This window comes from Schistocerca gregaria, chromosome X (assembly GCF_023897955.1).
Source record: "Schistocerca gregaria isolate iqSchGreg1 chromosome X, iqSchGreg1.2, whole genome shotgun sequence".
NCBI lineage: Eukaryota > Metazoa > Arthropoda > Insecta > Orthoptera > Acrididae > Schistocerca > Schistocerca gregaria.
Window position 1 is genome coordinate 242042675 of NC_064931.1, and position 15626 is coordinate 242058300.

Here is a 15626-nt window from a genome sequence, read left to right on the forward strand (position 1 = left end):
GTGCTATGATAGTTCATTTCCTCTGAAGAGAACAAAAATAAACAATCAAATTCATGGATAACAACTGAAATAAAAAAGTCATAGAATGCTATATAAGAATGCTAATCAAAATAATATCTTGAAACCACATGCAAAATGTTATAGAAAATATCACAGAGTGGTTATAGTTGCTGCAAAAAGAAGCACAATGACTCATATCTCATAATAGGGAACCACAAAATGAAATCTGTGTGGAAACTTATTAATAATCATACAAGCAAACATGCAAACACAAGTAATAAATCCCCCATAAAACACAAAAATGAAATTGTTGATGATCCACTGCTAATAGTTAATATATTTAATGATCATTACATTAATATAGCCCAACAACATGTCCACAAGTGTATATAGTCCAAAGATAAACGTAATACCTCCAATAAATGGAAAGACAATGCTCTTATATCACATAACACCTGAAGAAGTACATATGGCTATCAGTAAAGTAAATAGTAAAATGACCTGCCAATTTGTTTGAACCACTGACAAAATTATTAAATATAGTGACAATAATATTTTCTCTCAACTTGTGGACATAATCAATGACTCCTTTGGAATTGGTGTGTTTCTAAGTGAACTTCAGCAGTCACCAATAATAACAGATTATAAAGGGGTGAAAAGTTTGATATTAAAAATGTCAGATCACTATCATTATAACCCACACTTTCAAAAATAATCAAAAGAATAATGTATCACAGATTGCTAGAGTTCTTGTAAATGAACAGAATGGTTTCAGAAAAGGCAAATCAACACAAATTGCTCTCTTCAATTTCTTAAAACTTCTTTACAAAGCTATAGGGGACAAGGAACTGGTCTGTGGGTTGTTTTTGGACGTTTCCAAAGCGTTTGATCTTATAAGTCACAAACTACTACTGCCACAACTATATAGTTATGGTGTCCATGGTGTTTTCTATCAGTGATTCAAGTCGTATTTAACTGATAGAAAACAAAGAGTGCAAATTTCTCAAGATGGTAATATGTATCATTCTGAATATAATAGGAGTTAATTATGGGGTGTCCCAGAGCTTCACAATAGGATCATTGTTTTTCTTGGTTCTTATTAATGACCTACCACAAAGATTTTCAACAGCGATACACTATATTGTTTGCTGATGATACCAGATTCTTTATAAAATGGAAGAATGGTTATGAATGCAGCAAGAAATCGAAAAAACAGCAAAAGTGGCTGAAAATGGTTTAAAGGTAATTATCTAGGTATCAGTGACAAGAAAACTTTAAGAATGATCTGCAACCGTATAAGAAACAAAAATAGGACAAATGTAAAATTCAAATTATCAAACAACCAAACTCAGCAAAAGAATCACATAAAATTTTTAGTTTTACAGTTGGGTGAGCATCTGAGATGGGAAAACATGTATAAATGCTCAACAAGAAACTAAGCAAGCAATGGTACATTTGAAGAGTTCTTAAAGATTGCTGCAATACTGAAACAGTGTTAAGTGCTTATTACAGATTCATGCATAGTATACTGAGGTATGGTCTAGTATTCTGGTCAAATGCCCCTCTGTGCAAAGCAATCTTTTAAACTTCGGAAGAGAACTGTAAGATTAATAAGTGATATTGCTTACAGAGAATCATGTAGAAGTATCTTTAAGGAACCAAAAATTATGATCTTACCACCTATATTTAAATATGAAATCATTTGCTTCATTAAAAACCATCAAGTTTCTGCTTTGTACAGTACGTCACACAATTATCACACAAGGGACAAGGATGATTGTCATAGGGAGGTACATAGAAGCCGGCCAGAGTGGCCGAGTGGTTCTAGGCGCTATAGTCTGGAACCACGTGACCGCTACGGTCGCAGGTTCGAATCCTACCTCGGGCATGGATGAGTATGATGTCCTTAGGTTAGTTAGGTTTAAGTAGTTTTAAGTTCTAGGTAACTGATGACCTCATATGTTAAGTCCCATAGTTTTCAGAGCCATTTGAACCATTTTGTACACAGAAAATCAGTATATACAGACAATGTTGTTTACAAACCGAACATTCTTTACAGTGTATTGCCTGCTAACATCAAAAAATACCAATCATTAATACATTTAAAAATTATATAAAAATATATAAAAGATGTATAAAAATCTACTAATAAACAATAGCTTCTACAGCATTAATGAATACCTGTAATTCTGTTCAAATCTGTAGGTCTGCTCACAATCTACCTAAGCAAAAATAAAGGCTTACATATGCTCAGCTGTAGGTGACACAGATGGCAGAATACTGGGAAAATGCAGTCAATTTACAAAGGAGAATGCTTATATGTCACCTGTGCATCGAATATTAGAATATTGCGCCAAGTAAATGGGACCCAAACCAAAAAGGACGAACAGGTGACTTTCAGTGTATGTAAAGAAGGTAGTGTGAATGGTCACAGGCTTGTTTGACTCAAGAAAGAGCAGAAACAAATGGAAAAAGAACCTGAATTGACCGACACATTCAGATATACTGAAAGTATTAGACAAATGCTTACACGCTAAATTTTAAGAAGATGTATTAAGTGGATAATCTAGAGATAGTCACCTTCTCCTATGTATCACACGAATTATAGCACACCAAAAAGCATATGAGCAGCCATTTTACCGTTGTCCATACTCAACTGGAACCAGAAGAAACCTTAACCTGTTGCCTACTATTCTCTGATCCACTTCCATGCACTTTGCCGATGTCTGAATAGTATATGTATAGATATGGTAGTTACTTGAGTGTTATAATTATCGTGCATTATACAGAAGCTGAATGCCTTCACAATCTGTGCCAGTTCTAAACAAAACTCCAACAGAATGGTCTAATACGTAATTTACATAAACATGAATTGTTCCAACCTCGAGTAGAATAACTATGCCACATCCTTATCAGTAGATGCACAGGACTGATTCAAAACATGTTGAAGCTGTCACTTACTTACCATTGGCAACAAACCAGAAGGAACTCTCGGGCTTCTTAGGAAAAGTAAATTATTACTCCAAATCCACATTATACACATGTGAGTTTGGAACTGGTGATAACCCTATACTTTTCCAGGTACAGCACTTTATTACCAATGGCTGACCTGCAAACCTACCTTCCACATCAGCATTGGAACTCTGCGTAAATCAGTTTCTCTAGCATCAATTGCAGGTCATCAGCAGAGTCACTCTCCACCTATTGGAAAATGAAGACTGCAGGGTGATCGTGCCTCAGTGTTTCTGCCTTCTCACCCTCCAGTTTCTCCATGGTGACTAGTATGGCACCATTCGCATTAAGGGAATGGGACACCATCACTATTGGCTCTGAATCAACAGAGATGGTAAGTGTAATAACTATGCCACATCCTTATCAGTAGATGCACAGGACTGATTCAAAACATGTTGAAGCTGTCACCTGCAACCTGCTCAAACCACCAGACCACTCCACAGCTCTGCTGCATAACCTGCCCCATGCCATAAATTCCATCGGACCACTTTAATATGGAATTCACTGGAGCTATCCACAGCAAAATGTGACATATCATCATCCATGCTGGATGTAAATTTCAGTATGTGGCACAAATGTATTCTTCTACTGCTTGTATGCATAGATGTCTTCTATTGTAATCACTATATTAACCCAGCCCTCAAACTTAAATTTTAAGGTGTCTGACAGCTCATGTATCAAGCATTAGTCCGCAGTCTGTGTCTGCTTAATTATTTTGTTTTTGCCTATCTACTGATACTGATCACACATTCATAGCTCCATTCCCTCTGGCCTCAAGTGGCTAAGCATAAAGTTCTGTATATGCCTTCAAACAATAACTTTGGAAAGCAATGGGCATAGATGACAACAAACACAATACCATCGTGAGATTCCTCTCTTTGTATCAAATTAGTCCAATTCATAGGATGTTCCCAACCAAGATACTCCATCTTGTTAAATGTCTTATGTCCCACAGTGCAGCAATCCCCTCATTCAGATCACCTGCACTACTTTGTGGACTCCCTATTGTGAGACCACAAGTATAGCTGGATGATAGGATGGATCCCAAGCCAAGTAACTGCTTTCTAAGGTAAAGGCCAGTGAGGCAAACTTCCAGTACCATGCAAATCAACTTTGGCTCTGCAGTTCACCATAACACCTGGATTGGCCCAAGCCTCCTTCTCCATCTCCGCAGTATAACCTTAGACTTCATCCTGGGGCACCAACATCCACAAGCCTTCTTCACTTCTACCCATTTACAGAGCAGATGAACTGGACCATTACTGCCATAATATCAGTGACGATGACATACTGTTGAGTAGGGGAGGAATTCTAGTACTGATGTGGCATTGTTCATATTGCCAGTCGAAGCAATACTGAACATCTGTAATCTAAACTTGAGAGAGTTGTAAATATATGTCTCGATTTTTATTGTTGATTTGCTATTGTTTAATAAAATATGCAGTCAAATTATGTATATTCTTTTAGAAACATTATGTATAATGAAATACTTTTGTGCAAAGATTCTGAACTTGTGCTGAAATTTATGGTGAAGTGTGTATGTAATTAAGTGAATTGTTATTATGTATAAGAGATGAAGCATATTCTGCCGTGTGTAAGGTCGATGGCAAATAGAAGTCATATAGCCCATTTTTGCCCCTATGCGCTGACTCACCAAAAGTGGGTTCTTGTAATGCCACAAGGTATATCACTGGATTACATCATACTACGGTTACATCCTGTGCCTTTACTGTGAGAAATAAGCAGCAAAGCTGGTAGTGCTGGTAGATCATGTACGTATAGGTATGCCAGCCAGTCAGTTTACGCCCAAGTTGCTACAGACACAGTCTCCTTTCTGTTCATTAGGTCATGTATTCCTCTCCAATGCAGATTGAAGTGTTGACAATAATCTCACATTATATTAGTTATATGTGGTTATTCTTTGAACTTGACCTGCTGGAGACTTATGTTTAATGATGTCTGCCTATTGCTATAAACGTCACCTTTGGCAGGTTGTTATACCATTTTAACCAAGTGAATGACTTTAGCCTTGTCTCTCAGTGTCTTCCACAACTGTAATTCAAGCTGTATAAGTGCTAATTGTTTTCATTTGCAGTTCTGGAAAATTAACAGGATCAATAAATCTTATGAACTATTTGTCACTTATTTTGTATTTTAGCATATTCCATAAAGGACTGCAAAATAAAGTTATGTGTTTAATGACAAAGGTAAAGCATATTATCAGTAGTGGAAAAACTAGTATGAAATTTAAATGTGTTTAGCTGTCTGTTCCATGTTTTGCAGCAAAATACCTCAAACAAACTGGCCCCTTCCATGATGTTTGCATGCTTCTCACGGATACAATTTAATTTAGATACATACTTAGAATGACAAGATTTCAAATTCTTTGCTTTCCTGTACACTCAAATTACTCCTTCAACAAATTTCACCCTGTATCTTCTAATATATCTCTCAGCTCAGAGCCACTAATTTGTTTATGGTGTGACAAATATAGTATATTAGTTTACTACATTCTAATCCAATTTATGGATAATGACTGTTAGGAATAACTATGAGGAAATTGAAGAAATGGAAATTTATCTAATTCTACCATAATGATAATTTTCCTGACATGCATGTAAGGATGGGATATATGTCTTGATTTATCATCTCGAACTCACAGTATAGGAAATTTAGGAGGTAGTCTTAAACTAGGTGAAACTCCTCCATCTGTTATGTTTTGTACTCAAATGAATATCAAATTTTTTTGTATATGAATATGCCAAAATGTTGTTGGTGCAAGATTCCATTTAAATTTATGGTTCAGTTGGTTACAGTTACTTTCCTAATTCCAAAGACACAATTCATTCCATTAAAAGTGAAATGCTGAATACTGTAAGCAATGGGGAAATGTTTTGAGTGAAGAGACAGAATACAAAGAACTGTGATAGATATTTCACTCCTCTTGAAACATACTTTCATTTATGTGAAACTAATTCACTTCTGAACCTCATGCAACTGACAATGAAAGTTCAGAATTTCAATTTCAGTTGGCTGTTTTACATTAATACTTACAAGTTACTGTAGTTCCAGAAAAAATTATATTCTTACACCTGTCATTAATTTGGGAGTCCTAGATACACTTCTGAATGTGCACCACCTGTGTATCAAAAAGTTTGTGAACTAAAAGCACTCACACAACATCATTAAGTCAGATCATGTCAGAATCTGCATGATGACAGAAATCTTCATGCTGATATGAAAAAGTCCCCCTCGTAATTTTAATAGTGCAATAATGTCAGTTAAAGTGGAAGTCTGCTGTCAGAACATGTTAATTAATGAGACCTCCTGGCAGATTAAAAATCTGTGCCGGACTGAGACACAAACTTAGGACATGTGCTCTACCAAGCTGTGAAGATGGGTCATGAGTGGTCATCAGTCATTCTTGATTAGCTTAGTTGGTGGAGCATTTGCCCATGAAAGGCCAAGGTCCCAAATTTGAGTGTCAGTCTGGGGCACAGTTTCCCAGGGGCAGTCACATCTGTATGCACTCATCTGCAGAGTGAATCTTTCATTACAAATGTTAATTAATGTCAAGATTTATTACCATGAAATAATGTTTAACTTTAATATTTATTGTTCAACCTGGAAAACAGTGTATCACTCTACTACACTACTAATGTGTACAAACTTGTAATATGTTTTTAATTATGTAGACTGGAACAGGATGTATAAATGTAAGATTCCTTTTTATTCAAGTGGCTAACCTATATCATTAGAGAAACTAATAGTTTGTTTACATTTCGGTTGTATAACTTATTGAGGGATTGCAATCGAAGCTGCACGATTTCAGCATCTGTGAGGCAACTCAAACATTATGATGATCTGTCGGAATTTGGGACATGCACACATCCTCTGTGTATACTGATACCAAAATAGGTCCCTAACTATGAGATACTAATGCTGAGAGAAGCTTCAGTTTCTGATATACTCTAAGTGTTCTTAATATGGCTTGGACTTTTCCTTTGGTGAATGTAAAGTCTGAATCACTCCATTGTAATGGATTGTACTGAAACAAACTTTGATCATAGTTAGGGACAGGAAAAATATCTGTGATATTTTATGGCAAAAATCTGGATTATTTTTTGCACATTTCTGTGTTATTTATCGGTGTTATTTCTGGCAACCTTTTCCTATTATCAGTTATCTATTTTTGCCAAATTTCACCATTTTTCAATGCTATGTAGAAAATGTAACTATTTCCAAGATAGGATGGGCCAAACATGCGACAAGTGTAGAGAAAAATTGTTTTAACAATAAACTTTTACACAAATTATTATTCAAAAACAAATACCAAAGGAAAAGAGAAAATAACAGCATGTTGCAGATGTTGCATTGATGACATGTTTAGCGCTTCTTCATGTTGTTCTTGAGCTATGGAGACCACAGAAGCCAGTCTTCACAGCTCATGAATGACCTGAAGATGCGCTAGATGCGTGAAATGTGTCATCAATAAAGTATCTGCCACAGAGACTATTATTTCAATTTTTAACATTTGTATACTGTTGCTGCACTTGGCCAGAATCAATCAATCAATCTCTTTATTCAGCCATTAATAATATACATTGTATGGATGTAGTCAATTACAATACAGTTTCTTATCTTTAATGTGTTTCAAAATCTTGGATAATAAATACAAATATTTTATATCAGTATACACATATAATATTACTTTTCCATATTCAATATTCTTTAATCCTATAAAATCTATGTGTTAGTAAAAACTGTTTAAGATGTACGTTGAATTTATGAAATTCTTTAATTTTCTCTTTTGTAAAAGTCAATGTACTAAGAAGTATTTTGGACTGATAGTGTACCCATTAGTAGAAAGCTCCTTTTGGGTGTCTCTGTGAAAATCATCCCTGTTCCTTGTTTCATGGTTATCAATCTGATTATTTATTGCTGAAAACTCCTTGTGAGTTTTCAGAAACCATACACATGCATAGATGTATAAACTTGGAGGAGTCATTATTTTAAATTCTTTAAATATTCCCCTGCATGACACTCTTAAGTGAACCACTTTCATTAATCTAACAGCCCTTTTTTCAAGTTTGAAAGCTTGTTTTGCCGTACCTATATTTCCGTAGAAGATCACACCGTGTGTAAGCAATCTGTTCATGTAAGTATAATAAGCACACAGAAATTATTCAGTGTTGCAGCATTCCCAAAGCATTCTTAGCTCATAGCAGCTTTTACTTAATTTTTCACACAAAACTTCTAGATGCTTTTCCCATCTCAAGTGCTCATCCACCCATATACCAAGGAATTTTGTGTATGGAACTTGTGCAATAACATAGTTCCCTAACTCAGCTTTTACTCTTCTTCTAGCTTTACTTTTAATATTACTGAAATTCATCAATACCGTTGTATCCTTATTTATGATCAAAACATTATCAGTAATCCATGGTGTGGAGTGATGCATATATTTTAAATAATGTGAAATGAATTATTTATCAATGATGTATGCAGTTTGTGGAATGTAATGTTGGCCTGCAAAATCTTTCCACAGTCGTTTGGGCGAGATATTCAAAATCGCTCTTCTTCTTTTTTGCAGCTTCAAAGCTGCTGCTAATCGTAGACCACTGCTTTATCGGGAAACTGGTCTACTTCAACCTGCTGCCCTTAAGTTTTTCGGTCTGCACATGTTTCACTGTTGAATCTCTACACTCCTGTGTTTTTTTTTTTTGTGGCTATAGTATACGACCACGTATCAAAAACTCCAAATTTTTCTGATAAGTCACTTTTACTAAGATTCGTACAGTTACAGAAACACAAGAAAAACAATGCAGAATTTCACAACATGTGTATCACTAAGTCAAGTCACAGATGGGACTGCCAAAGAATCTCGAGTCTCCAAACACTGTTTACTCTACGCTTCGCCGGTGAAGTTACTGGCGGGGCGGTCGGTCGACTGTCGCCTCAGAATCCGCCCCTCCCCCCCCCCCCCCCAAGATTGCGGAGCACTGGAGGAAGAACGTGGGTGTCTTCCTGTGTAGTGGCGCTGTCGGATGCTCGCTGGTTGTTAGCAGCGTGTGCTAAGAGTCCATACTGTCTGTGCAGGGAGGACTAGCGCTCTTATAGTCCACCATCCAGTGGGAGGAGGAGGGGGGAACTGGTCGACCTGTGCACATGATCTGGACTGGCAAAGGAGACGTCATTGTTGTAGTACTGGCAGAGAGGGGGATGCGAATCTTGAGCATCCAATAGGTGCTGAACGTTGCAGCTATGGAAGCCGTATCCACCCCATTTGGGATAGGTACTGTGCGCAGCATGGTGATGTGTGACAAGGGTGTGGACCAAAGTCAATTGTCCCCTATGCGGAGGACGAAGATGAATCCCTCGTGGAGCTGCAAGGAAAGCTGGTTGCGTGGGCAATCAGAGGCGTTTATTGCAATGCAAATTTCGTCGACAGTGGATGTGGGGAGCACTACAGGGGTGGGGGAGAAAAGTAATGTAGTTGTGGACAAACACTGGAACACTCTGTGCAGGTATTGTGTGCCAACACTTGGACAGTGTAATGTCACACACAACATGTGGTTGATCCTGAGGTTGTGGATTGTCACATACAGAGCCTGTTTGAAACAAGGGTAGAGTATCATCATACGCAACCACTGAGTTGCCCACAGGTGTAGGGTCGGTGTGCATATGATCATGGTGGGCACAGGGCATTGAGTCGTCTGTGTGAGTTCGGGGTCATCACCTGATGGAAGAACACTCGACTCGGGGGGAGGGGGGGGTGTTACAGATTCCTCGATCGCCCAGGCTGGTTTTGGAGGGAAACTGTCTGCTGGCGACCACTGACGAGAATGTCCATAGTATTGTCCGTGTGGGCCACTATTCAATGCGGGCCAGAGGTGCTGTAATGCCGGTTTGACTGCATCAACCCGTAAGATAATGAACTCGCAAGAGTCCAGTGCCGAATGCAAGAACACCCAAGGATGGGTATGTGGTTGTGGAGGAGGCATGTGGATCGCATCTATATGTGTCAGACATGCTCAACTAGCATGAGGAGGTCGGATAGGTTGGCGATTGCTTCGTTGTTGAGGAACTCTATGGGGAGAACTAGGGTCACGCCGTACAGGAGCTCTGCAAGTGAAGCCTGCAGGTCTGTCTTGTAAGCCGAGTGTATTTCTAGTATAACCCAGGGAAGGGCGTTGCAGCACGTACCACCATGACACATAAGTGCCGCTTTCAGAGTTCTGTGCCACCACTCAACCAGTCCATTGCTCTGAGGGTGGTAAGCCATAGTGTGGAATCTATCCACCCCACAGAGGATGCAGAGTTTGTTAAACAGCAGGGGTTCGAACTGTCTTCCCTGGTCGATGGTGATGATTGTAGGACAGCAAAATCGAGCTATCCAGGAAGATACAAATGCGCATCCTATGGAGTCTGCTGTGATGTCCTGCAGGGGTATTGCCTCGACCCAACATGTAAAGCGGCCTATGACAGCTGAAACCATCAGATATGGGTAATGGTCCTAAGAGATCCACATGTATGTGAGGGAAGCGGCCTTTCAGGATGTCGAATTTACCTAGACTGGGTTGTGTGTGCCTGCCAACTTTGTTGCAATTGCACTGTAAACAAGCATGGGCCCAAGTATGACAATCCCTTTTCACACCTGGTCACACAATGCGTTCTGTAACCAGGCATGAAGTAGCCTTAGCACAAGTATGTGCCAGGTTATGTAAAGTAGTGAACACTTTGTGACGCAGTGCAGGGGGAACAATAGGCCGAGCGGTGCCCATGGATGTAACACACCACAGTGGCTTGGCGGAGCCCGGTAGATTGGATGAAACGATCTGAAGGGAAGTGTGTGGGTCCTGTCGGAGGTTATGCAATTCGGTGTCACTGTCCTGTAAGTGGGCCCGTTCGTCGAAATTAATGGGGGATGAAATTGCCGTGATACATGATATGTAGTCAGCCACCACATTTTCTGAACCTCGAATGGAATGGATATCTGTTGTGTATTGGCAAATTAAGTCCATTTGCCGGAACCTACATGAAGGAAGGTCACCAGAGGGGTTACGGATATCCTCCGTCAGGGGGCGATGGTCTGTGAAAACTGTTATATTCCTTCCTTCGATGTATGTGCAGAAATATGTAACAGCTTCATAAACTGCAAGTAATTCTCTGTCAAATGCTGACCATTTACGTTGAGCTGTAGATAGTTTTTCGGAAAAAACAGAGTGGTTGAGTCATGTCATTGACATGCTGTTGGAGGACTGCATTGATTGCGAAATCACTTGCATCCGCTCTAATAGAGATGCAGGCATCAGCAAAAGGATGGGTGAGAGTGACACCATGTGCTAACACTGATTTAAGGTCTTAAAATCTCTCACCACATTGTCAGACAAAAGTACTCGGCGACTGCCCGAGGTTTGTTTTCCGGCCAATGTATCAGTCAGAGGGGCTTGAATTGCTGCCGTCATTGGCAGGTTATGGCGGTAGAAACTGACAGTTCCTAAAAACTGGAGTAATTCGCAAAACAACACTGGGAGGGGTAGATTGCGAATGCCGTCAACCCACTCCTGCGGGGGGCATATACCGTCTGAGGGGACAGTGTACCCCAGAAAGGTGACAGCAGTGCAGTGGAGTTGTGAATTATCATTATTGATCTTGACTCCGTTACGTGTCAATAAGTTCTGTATCGTGGCCAGATGGAGTTCATGTTCCCTGTCAAAGGGGGAGAAAAAAGTATGTCTTCAAGGTATGTGTGGCAATATGTGCAGTTAAAATGAAGTGAGTCTATAAAACGGTGCCAAGTTTGGGCCCAGTTTTTGAGACCATACGGCATGTGACAAAATTCGTACAAGCCGAAAGTGTGATCACTGCTGTCTTTGGTATGTTACTCTGTTCCATTGGTATCTGTAAATATGCCTAGCGGCAGTCCAAGACACTCAAGAGGCATGCTCTACTAAGTACTTGCGCAAAGTATTGTATGTGAGGTATCGGATAATTGCCTAATACCGTCCACACGTTGAGGTGACGACAGTTGCCAAAGAGGCGCACAGTGATTCCATTTTGGGGAATAAGTGTATGGGCGCGGGCCAGTGACTCTCCAATGGGCGAGCAATACCTGCTAATAGAAGTCCCTCCACTGCGGCTTTAGCAATGCATAGTTTATGTGGTGGCAGTCGGCGCGTTTTATGGCGCACTGGTGGCCCATCTGTCTGCGATTGAGCGCCGAGTGACAGGGCGGAACCACGGCAGGTGCGTCGCCTAAGATGCGCGCGGGGTGGCAGGACAGACAGGCATATAAATGGCTCGACACAGCTGGTGCGAGTGTCCATTCGACTGGCGCGGAGGGGGACATGTTAAACGGCGGTCGTGCATGTGGACCCACAAACTGAACAGCCGCGAGGTCCATGTTGTGCTGTAGAAACTTGGGGTTTCCCGGGTCCTGTGTTGGAGGAGCATTCTGTCGAGTATAGAATGCCATAGAAGGTGTCCGCAACGATGTGTACAGTTCCTGGTGTGGCAGAAGTTAGGGTCGTCCGGCCAGGTGAGGCAAACATGGGAGATATGAACATTACTGGTGTATTAGCAGCACACGGGGTAAAGCGTTGCGCTTCACAGTCGAATGTCCATTCTGTGTTCGTTGCGTCGTGCATTGCCGTAAAAACTGGAGGCTGCGACATTGTCTTTTGGCGCGAAACTGGTAATACACAGTGAGTGGCCGCAACGTATTTTCGCGATTCGGGGTCCCCAATGTGGTTTTTTTTAGCTATAGTGACGGAACACGCACAGAAAACTCCAACTTATTACGATAAGACACTTTTACTAAGGTTCCTGTAATGACACAAACGCAAGAAAAACAATGCAGAATTTCACGACATGTGTATCAAGTAGCAGACGGGACTGCCAAAGAATCTCGAGTCTCCAAAGACCGTTTAATCTGCGCTCGCCAGTGAAGTTACTGGCGGTCGACTGTCACCACACTCTCATGAAACACTGACATTGCCGAATTTACAAAATACTGTTTGCTTATCAGGAACATATAAACCACCGATTTCAAATTCTCTTATCCTTTTGTCAGCGGTTACTGTAGGCTTAGTCAATGTGATGTGTTTGCGATAGATTTTATTTACGCCATTGCTTTCAAACGGCATACTATGCCTCATACACTGCAAAAGAAATAATCGAAATTCGCACAGTGGTCATTCGTACGCGCTCGCAAAAGTCGATAGTGGAAAGGCCACTAGTCACGTCATAACTGTAAACAGTAGTACGACGTTAAATATGTTTTTGACATCAATAGATTTACGAAACTTCTTATCAGGACACAGAAAAATTTTGTTGAAAAACGTCGATTTTGCGTTACTTCTTTAACAAATGCCGAAGTCGTGTTACTTACTTAAAAACTGCCAAATTCTCATTACTTCCTTAAAAACTGCTGAATTCATGTTATTCGTCGTGTTATCGTTTAAATGAACTTTTCCTATCCGTACTCATGGTAAAATTATCAGTTTTTTTCTACAAATTTTCATATTTATGGTTAATATTGCTAATTATGAGAAGATAGATGAGCTGCTCACATTTCATTTTTCAAAGGAAACTTGCTCATTTATGTTAGCGAGTTAGGCCTACAATGCTTATAAAACCAAAATTGATTGTTGTATGATACTTACACAACTTACCAGTCTTCCCTGCTAATTTCATAACAAACATTTATAGTTGTTAATAGATTCCTTAATTACTCACAGATAGTGTTTTGTATTTAATATTATGAATAAGTAGTTAGTCATAGTGTGTGAATATTTCTCTACTTCAGTAAAAATCATTGACAATACTCAATAAGTTTATTTAGTTTTGTATAGCACTGATGAAAGGCACTCTCCTATCTTTTATTTGTGGATGTATTCAATTGATGGCTTGCCAAATGGTGTTAAGTGGATGCTAGGTGCAGCCACTGGACAGACTGCTTCTCCTTTGCCGAGTTTCATTACTTCTGCTTTTTGTTATGGGAACCTATGAGCATGAAGTAGACTGAGAAACCTAACAAAGATGGTGTGCACCTGAATGTCGTTATTCTATTACTACCAAGTTATGACAGCATAGAAAAAGTAAGCTTCTTGTCTGATTAATGTGATGTTCTAGGCTTACGTGACTCTTTGGTTAAGCTTTTTGAATCCTCACAATGGTCATGTTATGGTCCATTAAGGGTAAATCACAATGTAATGAACCCAGTTTGGAGCTTTTTAGTGTGAACTGAGTCTATCACCACCACCGTCTCTCATTAATGTTCCAAAGCATCCTTTGGTCGACTTTGCACGAGTCTTAGATTTTACAAGGAGCTTTGTATATTAATACAGTTCTCTGCTGCTCCAATTTATTTACCTTTATGAAGCTAGTAAAAATATCTTGCAACTATGTTTCGAGTGCAGGAATATGAGAACTCTACAAAATTAGCCATTCTGATACTTTTATAAGTAGTGTAAGTAAAAGTAAGTAAAATCATAAATTTTAAGAAATGGATTAATTTTGCACCCCACATTGATACACGAGTATTATTTTTATTGTACACAGTGAGTAACACAGTTTATATTTCTATGTTCATAATTCATCTACTGCATGTCAATATCCTAGGTCATGTCACTGCACCAAAATGGGCAGACATGTTGCACACAATTAGTTGAATGCTGATCATTGTATTTGTTGGGAGTTTGAATTTAGAGTGAAATGCAATATTTGTTAACCTTTCGGTGTGATTCAGAACAGACATGTCAACGTAGTTTTGGATGAAAACATCATAATAGATTGAAAAGTTAACAGCAGAAGGAATACTTCCCCATTCGCTAAAATCTAGGCCTCAGTAATGGAAATCCCAAATGGATTGTTGCAGCCCTTTTATGAGTGCTGTCAGTGAATGATAAGTAACTCATCTTGTCCCTATAAGAAGACTACTCAGACAATTGTCTACACAATTGCAGCATTAGTGGTTTACACTATGATTGCATGGTACCTTAATACCTTTCATTTATTGATTTCCTTGTCTAACAATCACATTGTAGCTCTGTTGGAATTTGGTTCTGCTGCCAGGGTATGAAAATCATAGACTTAAATTCTAATTATTATTGTGTTTGTCAGCAGCATACATAAAACAATTTCCAAAATGTGTACAAAACAGTATAAGATGACTACAGAGGAAAAATGTGCATAGAACATGAAAAATTCAGACAAACTGAGCTAGAATAGACTCACATTGTCGAAAACAGTAAGTAAACTGTCCCTCAGCAGGAAATATAAGGGACTTTACACTTTTTTCTACTTTTTTACACTTCTTTACACTTTATTTTGGACTATCAACAACTGTAACAAAAATGGATCATGAGAGAAATTTAATTATAGTGGGGTGCACAAAGAAGAAAGGAAAATCAGGATTTAACGTACCATTGACAACAAGGTAATTAGAGATGAAGCACAAGCTTGTGCTATGAAAGGATGGAGAGGGAAATTCGCTGGGCCCTTCTCAAAGAAACCATGCTGGCATTTCCCCATGGCAATTTAGGGGAATCATGAAAAACTTGGATCAGGATGACTGGTCAAGGATTTGAACTTTCATCCAAATGTGCTAC

General features: G+C 39.2%; 1 protein-coding gene across 1 annotated transcript; it reads left to right on the forward strand.

The window, feature by feature from the left end:
- The first annotated feature begins 373 nt into the window (after positions 1–373).
- Positions 374–959, forward strand: LOC126298009 (uncharacterized). The gene is made up of 2 exons (XM_049989328.1): positions 374–484; positions 681–959. The coding sequence occupies exons 1-2, from the start codon at positions 374–376 to the stop codon at positions 957–959; spliced, it is 390 nt and encodes a 129-aa protein (XP_049845285.1).
- Positions 960–15626: the final 14667 nt, after the last annotated feature.